Raw genomic sequence first — 14,598 nt, 5'->3', positions numbered from 1 at the left:
GGATGGGGGGCTGCTAGGAGGTGGGGAGACACTGCCCAGACTCCTGCACTGCAAGGATTTCACCTCCATGTTTGATGGGGAAAGTCAGGTCTGCCCAGAGATGGGCAGGAACTTGCCTGGAGACACAGCAGCAAGCGGGGTGAGGCCTGGGGAGAGGCCTGCGGGCTGAGCTTGGCCTCAGCCCAGGTGGAGGGGCGGGTGTCGCCGATGGTGAATGGGAAGGCGTCCGCTCGTGTTCACGCGGAGAGCTGGGGGGCCTGGGGTGCAGAGGCAAGCGCTGGGTGGAGGTCTGAGAGTGGGGGCAGGGCAGGCATGTGGGAGACGGTGCCCACCTGGCACACGGGTGACCCAAACGGGCATGCACGTGATGGGGCGTGCAGAGTGCACCTGCAGCAGCGGCATTGGGACATCTCGTCGTTGATGGTCCCCCAGGTGCCTGGAGCCCTGCAGTCCCCCACGGAGCCCCTGCCTCTTCACGTCCCCCCAGCTGGGGGCCAGAGGCCAGGGTGGGCGTGCCTGTCCCAGGATGGGCATCCAGCCAGGCCCTGGGTGCTGAGTCTCCACCTCGGGCCCAGCCACACCTGGGTTCTGCTTCCCGGGGTGGGGGTGGGGGGCGGGCACAGGGCGGGCTTGAGGTGGTTTGGGAGCTTCAGTGCTCACACCTGTTCCCTCCTGCCCCAGCTCCTTCCCTCTCCAGTCCACGGAGCTCCCTCCCCCCTGTACCCTGGGCCAGGCTCTCGTCTGCCTTTCGCTTCTGGAGAGCCTAGGGCAGCTGCCAGCCGCACCCTCCCCTGAAATACTCCAGGCGACTGAAGGGGGTGAGTCGGTTTCCCAGTGACACCTAAGGAGGTAAGGAGAGATGGACCTCCCCTTGCCTGCCAGAGGAAGGGCCCTCCTGCCCCAGGCCCTGGGCTGGGTCTCGGGGACCTTCCCTGCTGGGGAACCCCGGGCGCTTGACTAGGATCCAGGAGGTGGCTGCGTGTGGGCAGGGGGTCTTGGCTGCTGGCACCACGCCTTGAGCCTGCGGGTTCCAGGGCTCAGAGACTGACGTGGCCAGTCTGGGCTGTACCGGGATCATCACCTGTCTGTGTTGTGAACAGGATGCGGGCCTGGAGAAGCTAGGAGCTCCCTTCCCTCGCTTCCCTCTGAGCCTGCTGTGCCTGCAGCCGTGTTAGGGGTATTTTCGAGACAAATATGAAGTGCCCCCAAGAAGGGAAGGCTCTGGTAAACGAGGTGGATGCGACAGGATGGGCTTGGTTTTCTTTAAGATTAATGGGGGCCGAGGGTCGTGAAACGAGTATCACCTGACAGCCTAAACCGTCCCCTCCAGAGAGGCATGGAAGGTGGACCAGGCAGCCCCTGGAGGTGCGGGTGAGGTGACTGCCCACTGCAATGGGTGTGGGAGTGGAGGTGTTTCTGTTTCTGTTTTTTTTTTTCGCGGTACGCGGGCCTCTCACTGTTGTAGCCTCTCCCGTTGCGGAGCACAGGCTCCGGACGCGCAGGCCTAGCGGCCATGGCTCACGGGCCCAGCCGCTCCGCGGCATGTGGGATCTTCCCGGACTGGGGCACAAACCCGTGTCCCCTGCATCGGCAGGCGGACTCTCAACCACTGCGCCACCAGGGAAGCCCGGGAGTGGAGGTTTTTAATGACTGAGTGGAGACCGTATTGGGCAATTTTTTTTTTTTTTGGCCGAGCCACTTGCAGGATCGTAGTTCCCGACCAGGGATTGAACCCAGGCCCCAGGAGTGAAAGCACAGAGTCCTACCACGGGACCGCCAGGGAATTCCCAGTATTGGGCAGTTTAAATGACCGTCAGATGTGTTCTTTTAACCTGAGAGTGATCAGAAAAGTTATTGAGAAAGTTTTCACTAGAATGAGACAGCTGTCCCGTGCCACCTGAGGTTTGAATGAAGTGTGGGAGAGGGAAGTTCTGAACAGATGGATAGACGATCAAATGTACATATACACGTATGTGTACATTGTATGCACACCTATATGTGTATTCACATGTGCATATACATATCTGTACACATGCATACACGCCTGTGGGCATGCATGTTATCTACACGCATGTGCGCTCATTATGCAGCGCTCATATGCGACATATACACGTCGCCCACACATGCATGCACGTGTGTACATGAGCGTGTATTATAGGCATGTGCGTACACGTATGTAATCGCAGACATACATGCGCGTGCATGCACACATCTGCACATAGGCAATATGCATGTACATGTGTACACACAGGCACATACACACACCGCACACGTGTATGTGCATGCCTTATGTGCCTACCTGTTATATACATGTATGTATACACACCTCTGCACATACATGTACACACACGTGTGCATCGTGTGTATGCATAACACAGGTACGTGTAAAATATGTGCTATGCTTCCAAATTTTATTCGTGGACATCACAAAACACACGTAAACGTGTCGGTCTGTGTATATGTCAGGGCTTATCAACAGAGGTGGACCCCCCCCCCGTCCCCGTCTTCTGCAGCCCCCGCCCTTTTCCTTGGGTCTCATGTTTCTCTAAGAGAACACGTCAAGTGTCCGATGCATCTCTGGGGCTTGCCGATTAACGCTCCCACCACATGCCGGTGCGGGCTCGTTTCACCAAAAGCTCGTGTTCGCTAGGACTTGGGCTGCCCACCTTCTCACTGTCAACAACCCACGTAGGTGCCGTAGTTCAAAGGGACTCTGGCGCCAAAATGTTGAGGGAGGCAGGTGGGTGTAGAAAAACCACGAAACATGAGCGATACCCACTGCTACCGGCTCTCTTACCAAACGCTTTATTTCAAGACAACTCTGCTCCCTCCCTGCCACCCTGCCACCCCACCTCCGCCCCCCGGGCGTGCTCAGCACCTGGCCCAGACACACGCACAAGACTTCCTGCATCTCCTGCGCAGCCTGACCCCGACGCCCTTGACCCTGAGGCCCTGCTCAGTGTGTAGCAGCTTGGGGATCATGTAGGCCAGCCATACGGACAGCAGGGTGGCCCCCGTGAGCAGGACGATGGCGATCTCAGGCGGGAAGATGGGCAGTGGGAAGGCCCCGTAGACGTAGACGCTGAATGTGGTCTCCAGGTGACAGTAGCTGCGAGGGGCGGGCAGGGAGAGGCCGTGGGGCACCGCCTTTGGGGGCCTCACCCTTCACCCAAGCAAACTGGTTTTTTGTTTTTTGTTTTTTTCGGCCACGCTGCTCAGCTTGTGGGGTCTTAGTTCCCCGATCGAGGATCGAACCCAGGTCCTCAGCAGTGAAAGCACAGAGCCCAACCACTGGACCGCCAGGGAATTCCCCCAGCAAACGTTTTAAAACTCACGGGGACAAGAGCTGGGCCTGGAGCATTGACTCCGGGCACTGAGTTCCATTTATATCCGCTTAACTTCTATCCTCTATAACTCTGCAGTCGTCTCTGTATTGTGTTGGCCAAAAAGTTCGTTTGGGTTTTTCCGTACCATCTTACATATTTTAGCAGAGGCCGTATTTTTCCCCAGGACCCCTGTGGTCCCCTGCTCTGGAGACAGGGGATTCCCACCCCCTCCATGCCCAGGCTCAGTCTGGGGGGCGGGCAGCAGACACCAACAAAGCACTCATCACAGTGGACGCGGCGTGGGGGGCGTGAGGGGGGCCACAAGCGTCCCTCAGGTGGCTGCGAGCAGGTGGGAATGGCAGGATGGAGGGAAGGACACCCAGGTAAGGGGGGGAAGTCGCTGGGGGCTCTGCTGGAGGCAAGGTGCAGGCAGGGCAGGGGATGAGCCTTGCAGGCAGACCCCTCTCTCCCCTGGGCATCCCCACCCCGGTGCCTTCCGCCTGTGGCGTCCCAGAGCGGCTCTGGGACCTTTAGGGAAGGCAGGGTCTCCCCACGCTTTTGGAGGTGGACTTTGTGTCCGTCTGGAAGGGATAGGTGATGGGGGAGCGGGGAAGGATGCCGCCCACATTCCCCCTCCCAGTGGGAGACGTTAACGATCTGAACAGCGCAGTGGGTGGCGAGTATTGACAGCCAGCTCCTGGGGCAGGGTCGCCGGCCTGTAATGAGTGTCAGTTTCCGTGGTGTCAGTACGCCAGCTGCCAGCGGGAAGCCAACCGGCTTGCAAAATCCCTGAATATCTAATGATCGGTGTTTGGGAGCCGGTCTACACCGGCCCCTGCACCCCACCTGTTAGACATGACATGAGTGTGACTCTGGTCCCTGAGGGCAGGGACAGGGCTGCTGGTCATTGCTGTTCCCCCGGCACCCAGCATGGCCTCTGAATGAGGATTTATTTAGCAAGTGAACAAATGTCATCCTAGGGGAGGGAGAAAAGTGGGTCCCCCCCTCATGTGTGCAACCAGCCCCCAGAGAGCCAGCTGTTCCCCCAGAGGCCCCTGGCACAGGGCGACTCACCTGTAGTATGGATCCACGATGGAAATGAAGAAGATGTAGATGCCGTTTCTTTGGTCGAAAACGACCTTGTTCTCTGTCGGGCCTCCCAAGATCTGATACGGGACTTTGGGCCATCTCAAGGGTGCGTTGGTGTTAGGGTCGTGGCAGCTCACATAATTCTGGGGAGGAGGACAGAGACATGCCTGCTGGCCCCGGGGGCCGGGGAACACCGTGCCAGCCCACAGGTGCTACCGCTGCACACACGGCCCCACCGGTGCCACCACCCACCAGCACCCATGGGTGTGAGTCCAGGACCAAGTGCCTGCTGGGCAGGCCAGCCGATTTGTGACTGTGGAGCCCGTGCCCCCTGCAGTGGAATCACGGAGTCCTAACCACTGGACCGCCAGGGGATTCCGCCCCCCTCCCACAAGCAACTTTAAAATGAGGAAGCTCTTCATTTCCCCTTCTTGTGTGGACACAGCTCTCCATCAAGAGGTAGCATCTGGGCAGAACCCCAAACCTGCTTTCAACAATGTTCTGGGCCCAGAAGCCCGGCGGCCACATGGAGAACCATGTTCCTAACAGAAGCCTTGTACACGGGTGAGAAGACCTTAATGCCCCTGCAGGGGTGGCCTCAGCCAACGCCAAGTGGGGCACAGGAACTGCCCACCTGAACCACGGATTTGTGAGAAACAGTAAATCCCACTGAATTTGGGGATGATTTGCTTTGTAGTGCTGGGTAATGGAAAGAGCTGTCCTGTGTACTACTATTGAGAAAGTTCAAACGTTGTCAGAATCAAAAAGCAAACGTGTCCACGGTGTGGATGGCCACCTGGATGGGCGTCGTTTGTCCCCAGGCCCTGCTGCCGGGGCCATGGGAATGGATGGAGGGCAAACACCTGACTTCAGCTGTGCCAGGCCACCTGGCCCTCCTCGGATGCAACAACAGCAACAATACTTCCTCTCGGTTGTTGATGGTTCCCCAGGTGCCTGGAGCCCTGCAGTCCCCCACGGAGCCCCTGCCTCTTCACGTTCCCCCAGCACAGTCGTCCCGCTACCCTGGCCCCTCCTCTTGGCCTCTTTGGCAGACACATCCTTAAGTTACCACGCAACACACAGAAGACTTCCAAACCAACGCCAGCCCTGACTTGTCTCCCTATGTTTTGCTGGCCACTGGGCTCCCTCCTCCTCGGTGGCACCTTGAATTCAGCAGGTGCAGAATGAAGCTGTGTGTGTTTCCCTCCACCGCTAGCTTCATCCCTGAGCCAGTATCTGCCCAGGTGCTCAGGCTGGAAACTGGTGGGCCGTGCTTGACGCTTGCCTCCTCTTCCTCCGACATCCAGTCCGTCACCAGGTCCTGCTTTTCACGCCCCTGCCTCACACTGAATGTTCGAGTCCCCAACCCCCATTCGTATGTTGAAGCCCCATCCCCCAGTGGGATGGTATTTGGAGGTGGGCCATTGGGAAGTGATAAGGTTTTGATGAGGTCCTGAGGGTTGGGCCCCTATAATGGGATTAATTCCCTTATAAGAGGAGACACCAGAAAACTAAAGCAGGGTCTCGAAGAGATATTTGCACACCCGCGTTCGTAGCAGCACCATTCATAACAGCCAAAAGGTGGAAGCAAGCCAGGTGTCCACTGACAGATCATGGATAAAAAGTGTGGTCCGCACCCACTAGTGGAATGTTATCCAGCCTTAAAAAGGAAGGATATCCTGACATATGCTACAATGTGGATGAACCTTGAGGACATGATGCTCAGTGAAAGAAGCCAGATGCAGGACAAATACTGTGTGATCCCACTCACAGGAGGTCCCTAGAGAGACCCACAGAGACAGGAAGTAGATGGTGGGGGCCAGGGGCTGGGGGAGGGGATGGGGAGTGAGTGTTTCATGGGGACAGAGTTTCAGTTTGGGAAGGTGAGAAAGTTCTGGAGATGATGGTGGGGATGGTTGCCCAACAGTGTGAATGTACTTAATACCACTGAGATGTGCGCTTAAAAATGGTTAAGATGGTCAATTTTATGTTATGCATATTTGACCACAATTAAAATTTTTTTAAAAATCCTTTGGGAGTAAAAGAAAAAAAGCTGGGCTGCATAAAAACTGTGTGAAATAAAAAAGGAGACAGCTGCTTTGCCTAACGACCATTTATTTGCCACAGCTAGCTCCACCTCATGGTTTTTAGTGGTTCAGTGGTTCAGTTTTAGCGGTTCAGGGGCTTTTTAACAGCCCATCCAATGACTGTGTTGGACATGCAGGCATTGTGGCTCTGTCTTGATAGAAAAACCCTCAGGGTTCTACAAAATCGGCCACCAGGGCTGATGGGGAAAAAAAAGTAATGGGACAATCTCTTCAATTTATGCATGCCACTTTGAACGAGAGGGCTAATAAAAAGAATGCAAATACAAACACCGGCACAGTCAGAAAATAATAAGCAAAGCTCCGTGTGTGGCTTGTTCTTTTTTCTTTTTCTTTCTTTTTTTTTTTTTTTTGACTTGTTCTTTTTAAAGAAACGGTCAGGGAGGTGGTGTTTGGGTAACCTTGCGAATGCACAAAACGCATACCCGAGTTGTGGGAGTTACATGCTTTAAAATCGTTCATTATCGGTTATGTGAATTTCACCTCGGTTAAAAAATAAATAAAACGAACGTCACCAACCAAAATACATGACCAAGCTCACTCTATGGAATGGGGTGTAAGGAACGGGTGAGGCTGCGGGCTTTTAAGAAAGCAAACACAAAATTAAGGAGCCAGGAGTTCTCGCTGGAACCGGCTTCGGGCGCGAAGAGCGCGCGCGCCCCTGCTGGTGACGTGGCCGCATTGCGCCGTGTTCTTGCCCTTGGCGTTGAGAGGCCGAGGGTGGATGGAAACTAATTAATATGCGCCAGAAGCCCCCCCACCCCCAGAGGAACAATGCGATGTCTTCCTTTCACTGACACCATAACCTTATTTGTCAGTCGTGTACCAACCAACGTTCGTGATAGAAACGCTCGTTGAGCAGAACGGACCGTAAGTATAATCAGCCCCTTAAATAATGGGCATTTGGATGGTTCCAGAATTTTGCGCACCATCAGCAGTGTGCTCCATGAGCACCTTCGTCCCTACACCTCCGATCGTCTCCGATTCCCTTGGGAGAGATTCCCAAAGAGTTTGTGCGTCTTACATTTCCATCCCCTGACGCCCCATTCAGGGACTGAATGTCTGCCCTGCACCCCCCCCATTCATATGCCGAAACCTACCCCAGAAGGTGATGTATTAGGAGGCGGGGCCTTTGGGAGGTGATTAGGTCCTGGGGGTGGAGCCCTCCTGAAGGAGATTGGCGCCCTTATAAAGGGACCCAGGAGCGCTCCCTCGCCCCTTCTGCCGTGTGAGGACACAGAAGGCACCACCCGGGAACCAGGCACCAAATCTGCTGGCGTCTTGATTGGACTCAGCCTCCAGAACCGTGAGAAACCAATGCTGCTGTTACAAGCCGCAGGCTCTATGGTGATCTTTACAGCAGCCCGAACAGACCGAGTCGGCCCCCAACACACAGTGGGCCTGACCAGTCGTCGCCTTCTGCGACCTGTTTTGGGAATAATCAGAACGCAGGCCCCACCTCTCGGTCCCAGGCGAAGGGCCCTTTGGAGCCGGCCGTCTTGGCGATGGTGGTCCAGTTCTGCGGCTGGGAACTGCAGAGGGCCATGTCGGCCGTCAGGGAGTACGTGTACGTGAACAGCCCGTTCACCTCCAGCAGGACGTACTCGGCCTCGACCACCTCCTGGAACTTTCCTGCCCTCCACCTGGGACACACCATGCACAGGTGAGGCTGCTGGGGGGCCGTCAGGGGTGGGGGAGGCTGGGGGCCCTGATGTGTTGTGAGACCATCTGGGGGTGGTGGGAGGTGGCAGAGCAGGGCAGGGCCACCCCCACCCCCCACCAGGCTGACACTTCTGGGACAGTCAACGCGGATATGCAGTGGCAGGTGGTGACAGGACGCTGACGGGGTCGGGGTCGGGGACTGGGGGTTGCTTATTTTTTGACACCTGTAAACATTCCAGAGGTATACATTTAGGGCGGTGAATTAAGCTTTTTCTAAATCCTTATTTGGGGGGGAATTCCCTGGTGGTCCAGTGGTTAGGGGTCCGGGATTCCACTGCCGCGTACCCGGCTTCCATCCCTGGACGGGGAACTAAGGTACCCGCAAGACGCGGGGGCCAAAAAAAAGAAAAACAAAACTTATTTTTGGATGCATGTTTGTCTCCTGCCAGGTTGGGGCTTACACCCCTCCTCTGATGGGACCCTTCCCTTCTTCCTCACCCCAGGCTGGCAGGCACCCCACCACGTGGCAGCTCTGAGTTAGGGGCGTGCCCGGCCCACAGTCTCACCTGGGTGTGAGACTGAGGCCACGAGGAGCTAACACGTGACGTTCTAATGAACCTAAGTGTTGCCACGTGTGAGTGGTTTCGACCACCGTTCAGTCCGTCAACATTTAGTGCAGTGGTCCGTGGGGGGTGGGGTGGGGTGGGGGTGGGGGTGGGGACGGAATGAAGGAAGACAGAATCCATGGAAGGGGGCAGAGCGAGTGGCATGGCCTGAAATGTGTCCCCCAAATTCCTATGTGAAGCCCTAACCTCCCGTGCGACTGGATTTGGAGGTGGGGCCTTTAACGAGGCAATCGAAGTTGAGTGAGGTCATAAGGGTGGGCCCTGATGCCACGGGAAGTGGCAGCCTCTGCGGCCAAGGAGAGAGGCCTGGGGGAAGAGCCTGCCCACACCTTGAACTTGGACTTCCGGCCTCTAGGACTGTGAGAAAGTCAGTGTCTGCTGTTTAAGCCCCCCAGTCTGTGGTGTTTTGTTAAGGCCTCCGAGCTAAGACGGGGAAGGGGAGGGGATGTGTGAGCTGAGAGCTACGGAGGGAAAAGGCAGGGAGAGGATGCAGCCAGAGCAAAGGGGTGGAGGGGGCTCTGGGGGCCTGTGATGATGGTGAGGGCGGCGGGGGGCTGGCGGGGTGGGGGACTGGGGGGTGGGTCCTCACAGTTCCACCACTGGCTTCCATGGGGTGTCGTAGTAGACGAGGATGGGGCAGCCCAGCTTCTCGTAGTGGTAAGGCACCTCCAGGTCCTCCGTGGCCTTCTGACCCCGGAAGCTGGGGTCATAGGCTTCCCTGTGGGAGAGCAGGACATAGACACGGGCAAGCTCCCGCCAGGCGCCCGAACGTCCACCCGCCCACAGCCCCGCTTCTTCCCTGCACATGGGGTCACGGTCATGGAGGCATGTCTGAGCGGGGGCTTCAGAGTCCTGGTCGAAATGACCTTGGGACCCCTGCGGTGGTTGACATTCCGGGTCCACTTAGCTGGGCCACAGCACCTCGACTGTGGTCAGATGTGATTCTGGGTGTTTCTGTGAGGCTCTTCTTTGGGGCAGAGGTCAATATTGAAATCAGTAAAGCAGTGCTCTCCCTAATGTGGGTGCAGCTGGAGGCCCGAGTAGAACAAACATGGGCCTCCCCCAGCAAGAAAGAAGTCGGCCTGCAGATGGCCTTGAACTAGAACTGCAACTCTTCCCTGAGCTGCCAGCCCCTAGCCTCCCCTGTCAGACTGTGGACTCACCAGACCTCTACAGTCCGGGAACCAAGTCCTTAAAATAAATCTCTGTCTCTGTCACTCTGTCTCTGTCTGTCTGTGCCTCTGTGTCTCTCTGTCTCACACATACATCCTGTGGCTTCTCTCTCTCTGGAGACCCTGACTCACACACTCTCACGCCCCCAGGCTCTCTGGCTGCAGCCTCACTGGTTGGCAAGTCCAGCAGGGCCAGTTTCCATCTCGGCCGTGGGTCTGGATGGGGGACGGACTCTTGGCTTGTGTTGGAGGGGGGAGGGTCATGTCGTATAAGACCCACGAGTGTCTTCCCATGCCAGGGGGCTGGTGGTGTGCACCAGTGTGGGAGGGGCTCTCTGTGCCGCCCTGCAGAGGGGGTCACTTTGGCCGGCCACCCCCTCCTGCCTTGGCTGGACAGTGTCTGGCCAACTCCGCTAGCTGGGATGAACAGGGGACCGGGCTCCGGGAGCTGGTGGCAGGCTGGGGAGGGGTCTGAAAGCTGGCCCAGCAGGTGGCAGAGCCTGTGCAGACCTGGGCCAGGGGCCCTGCCACATCACACTGATTCCCCGAAGGCCCAGCCACCTTCCCTACCTGTCTGCTTGCTCCCTCGGATTCCCTGTGGGCTGGATATCAATTGGCAGGGTATCCATTTTAAAACGATTCTTTTTTTCCTTTCTTCAAAAAAAATTTGTTTTCTTTTCCATTACGGTTTAAAAATGATTCTTGGGACTTCCCTGGAGGTCCAGTGGTTAAGACTCTGAGCCTCCACTGCAGGGGGTTTCAATCCATGGTGGGGGAACTAAGATTCCGCATGCTGGCGCGGTGCGGCCAAATACATAAATAAAAATTTAAATAATGATTCTTGATTCGCCTTTGGCTCATGTGTGTGTGTGTTGGCGGTGGGGGGGGGGGCTCACCTCTCAATGACGTAGCTATAGTTGTCCTGAAGGGCCACGGGGTCGAGGATGCCATTGTAACAGGCTGAGATTTCACTGCGAGCAACAAAAGATGGTGAGAAGCTGCCTGAACCCATGCGGGACCAAAGAATTGTGAATTGTTCCCTTTGACATATGTTATCTCCCCATTGGTTGGATTTTGAGCCCTTTCTTACCTTCTGGTTCTCCAAGATGCTCCAGGCTCATCTTTTTTTTTTTTTCGGTACGCGGGCCTCTCACTGCTGTGGCCTCTCCCGTTGCGGAGCACAGGCTCCGGACGCGCAGGCTCAGCGGCCATGGCTCACGGGCCCAGCCGCTCCGCGGCATGTGGGATCTTCCCGGACCGGGGCACGAACCTGTGTCCCCTGCATCGGCAGGCGGACTCTCAACCACTGCACCACCAGGGAAGCCCCTCCAGGCTCATCTTGAATCTTCCCTGCCTGGCCTAGAATCAGCCATTTTGCCAAGGAGCCCTAGTTCCTTTTATTGGAGAATGATGTTACACATGGAGATGTGGGAGCTGGGTGTCCTGACTTTTGAGACAATCCTTGCCCTGTTTTTCTTTGTACTGTTACCATCTGTGCATGTATCCTTAAGCAACATGCAGTCCTGCCTTGGTATCTGCAGGGGGTTGGTCCAGGATCTGCTGTAGATAACACAATCCGAGGATGCTCAAGTCCCATAGTGGGGGCCTCTGTATCCTCGGGTTCCACGGCCACAGATTCAACCGACCACGAACTTAAACACCATCCACCCTTGGCTGGTTGAATCCGCGGATGCGGAACCTGCAGATACAAGGGCTGACTGTAGTTTATTTTTGCCTGATTTTGGATTTTTTTTTTCTGTGCCACCCAGCTTGTGGGATCTTAGTTCCCCAACCAGGGATGGAACCTGTGCCCCTTGCAGTGGAAGTGCAGAGTCCTAACCACTGGACTGCCAGGGAATTCCCCTGATTTTGGACTTTTAAGACTAGAATCATGCTGTGTATTCTTTTGATTCCATGCCCACGTTTGTACGATCCATCCAGGCAATTCTGCCCCGTTCGTTTTCACTGCTGTGACATTCTGTTGTATCAAAACCCTGCACTTGGTTTACCCATCCTTCTGTCGATGGACATTTCAGTTGGCCTGCTTCCAGCTTGGAGCTATTCAGAATAATGCTGCTGAGAACATTCTGGAACCTAGATCAGTGCAGACGTGCATGAGTGGAATTGCTGGTGGAAAGAAGTGCTTTCCAAAGCAGCCGAAAAATGTACACGCCCACCAGCAATGTCTGGGGGTTCCTGAGGCTGCCAGGGGGTTCCCATCCTTATAGTACTACTTTCCAGGCTTTGTCAGTTCTGCCATGCTCGTGCTGAATATCGGTCTCTAACGTAGCTTTCATTTTCATTTTCCTATGAAATTGACTACTTTTTCAACAACTTTTTGTGTTTATCAGCCTTTTTCCCTCCTTTTTTGGGAGTGCCTGCTCAAGCCTTTTGCCCATTTTTTTCTATACGTTTGTCTTTTTTTTTTCTGATTCGTAGGAATTCTTTATAAATTCTGGATACAAGTCCTTTTTTAGTTACATGTATGGCAAATACCTTTCCCACTCTCTTTATGGCAGCAGCTTTGAAAATATTGTTTTAAAGACTTTCCTGCACATATGTTCTAAATACTGATAACATCATTTATTGATTCAATAAAGCATTTCCCTTTTGGGGGGAAAATCTGGTAAAACCATCACTTGACTTTATTATTGCCCCAAGCAGTGGAGCGCTGAGGCTGGCTCTTACTAGCTCCGAGAGCCGGCTGTTATATCCTCAGGAGTTTCATGAGCCAGTAGAGACTCACTTTGGTAGTGATCTATAGGCTCCATGGGAGCATTTACACCACGGGAACTGGCAAATGCTACAAATCCGGGCTCCCCCAGAACTGGCTGTCGCCCATTTGCTGGCACACCACCGCCCGAAGGGGAGAACGTGTGGTGGTTTGGCCAGTCTTCAGGGGTTCTTCCTTTCTTTTTCTTCATTTCTCATGGCTGCGTTCTCTGCAGTAACTATGGATCCTGGAAACAAATTTCCTCAAATTTTCAGCAGGCGATTAAACCCCAAATCTCTGAGCAGTTTTATAAATTTATTTATTTCATTTATTTATTTTTGGCTGCATTGGGTCTTCGTTGCTGTGCATGGGCTTTCTCTAGTTGCGGCGAGCAGGGGCTGCTCTTCGTTGAGGTGCGCGGGCTTCTTATTGCGGTGGCTTCCCTTGTTGCAGAGCACGGGCTCTAGGCACACGGGATTCAGTAGTTGTGGCACGCGGGCTCCGTAGTTGTGGCTCGCGGGCTCTAGAGCGCAGGCTCAGTAGTTGTGGCGCAGGGGCTGAGTTGCTTCGCGGCATGTGGGAGCTTCCCAGACCAGGGCTCGAACCCGTGTCCCCTGCATTGGCAGGCGGATTCCTAACCACTGCACCAACAGGGAAGCCCTCTCTGAGCAATTTTAATCAAAATGAGGAACTCAGGGACTAAAAGGGAGAAAGGGAATGAGCAAAGGATGAGGGAGCAGGGAGAACATGTAAATTTCACCAAGTCGGTGTGGAGGAGGCAGCCACCCACTGTAGACTCTAACTTAATCTGTTAGGATTAATTATTGAGCTGTTCGTTATGGAAATGTTAAACATGTGTAAAAGCAGACAGAGTAGTGTCACCCGACTTTAGCAGTTGTGAAGCAATGGTGACCATCTCATCCAGTCCCCACTCCCCACCTCGCCACCCCCCACTTCTCCCCTCCCCACCCCATATCGACATACTCACTTCTGAATGACGATCTTCTTCTCCAGGTCACAACCGACTGAAATAAGGGCTGTCTGCAGCGGCGGGGGGATGTGGGGTGGAGAGACAAGGAGGGGATGAGGATGCTGACTCCGGTCAGCGAGGGCACCATGAAAGCCCACGAGGGGGCGCACTTGACGCAGCCGGGACCAGAAACCCTGCGCCTGGGTCGCAATGCGGTGTCCAGGCGCCTGGGACTCACAGAGTCAAACCCTAAGAGCCTGCCTGATCTATGGGGCACCGCTAAGGTCCCGCCATCTGATAACCCCCAGCTAGTACACCTGCTCCAAAGTTGGTGAGTCCTGAGGCACAGCCCTGGGGGAAGACGATGGGGAAGGGGCAGTGACCTTGGCAACTAGGGCAGAATCACCTCCATTTCCAGATCCTGAGTGTGAGCTTAGCCAGCCCCTAGGGGACAAGCCAGCCAAGGCCTGCTGTCATCAATCTTAACACTAAGGACAAAGAGTATGGGACAGGTTTTCCCTGGTGGCGCAGTGGTTGAGAGTCCACCTGCCGATGCAGGGGACACGGGTTCATGCCCCGGTCCGCGAAGATCCCACATGCCGCGGAGCGGCTGGGCCCGTGAGCCATGGCCGCTGAGCCTGTGCGTCTGGAGCCTGTGCTCCGCAACGGGAGAGGCCGCAGCAGTGAGAGGCCCGCGTACCGCAAAAAAGAGTATGGAACAGCAAAAGTTTTGGTCATACCAGTGGCTTAAGGTCCAAGCATGAAATTTCTTTGTTGGCTATGTCCAGAGTGATGGTTGATATTGTGGGTCTCTTTATGCTGCAAGGCAATGGGAGTGTGTGTTATTGCAGTAAAAAGCATCGACAACCCACCCATTCATTTATCTATCCATCCACCCATCCACCCATCCACCCATCCACCCATCCACCCATCCA

At 55.2% G+C, this 14,598-nt stretch overlaps 1 protein-coding gene across 1 annotated transcript in view; it reads right to left on the bottom strand.

Moving 5' to 3' along the window:
* Positions 1-84: 84 nt before the first annotated feature.
* The window catches only part of CATSPERD (cation channel sperm associated auxiliary subunit delta), a 43,618-nt gene continuing 29,104 nt past the window's right edge, over positions 85-14,598 (bottom strand). Inside the window, exons 16-25 of the mRNA XM_029216863.1 lie at positions 14,404-14,482; positions 13,682-13,734; positions 10,877-10,951; positions 9,398-9,526; positions 7,980-8,163; positions 4,401-4,558; positions 2,929-3,109; positions 876-1,021; positions 333-487; positions 85-116 (exon numbers count right to left, since the gene is read on the bottom strand). Coding sequence (XP_029072696.1) covers positions 85-116; positions 333-487; positions 876-1,021; positions 2,929-3,109; positions 4,401-4,558; positions 7,980-8,163; positions 9,398-9,526; positions 10,877-10,951; positions 13,682-13,734; positions 14,404-14,482 — 1,192 coding nt within the window. The remainder of the gene's footprint in view (positions 117-332; positions 488-875; positions 1,022-2,928; positions 3,110-4,400; positions 4,559-7,979; positions 8,164-9,397; positions 9,527-10,876; positions 10,952-13,681; positions 13,735-14,403; positions 14,483-14,598) is intronic.

The sequence above is a fragment of the Monodon monoceros genome, unplaced genomic scaffold (genome assembly GCF_005190385.1).
Source record: "Monodon monoceros isolate NGI ecotype Baffin Bay Population unplaced genomic scaffold, NGI_Narwhal_1 Super_Scaffold_12, whole genome shotgun sequence".
Lineage (NCBI taxonomy): Eukaryota > Metazoa > Chordata > Mammalia > Artiodactyla > Monodontidae > Monodon > Monodon monoceros.
Note: the sequence above shows the minus strand (reverse complement) of the source record. Positions and strands in the feature narration are given on the sequence as shown.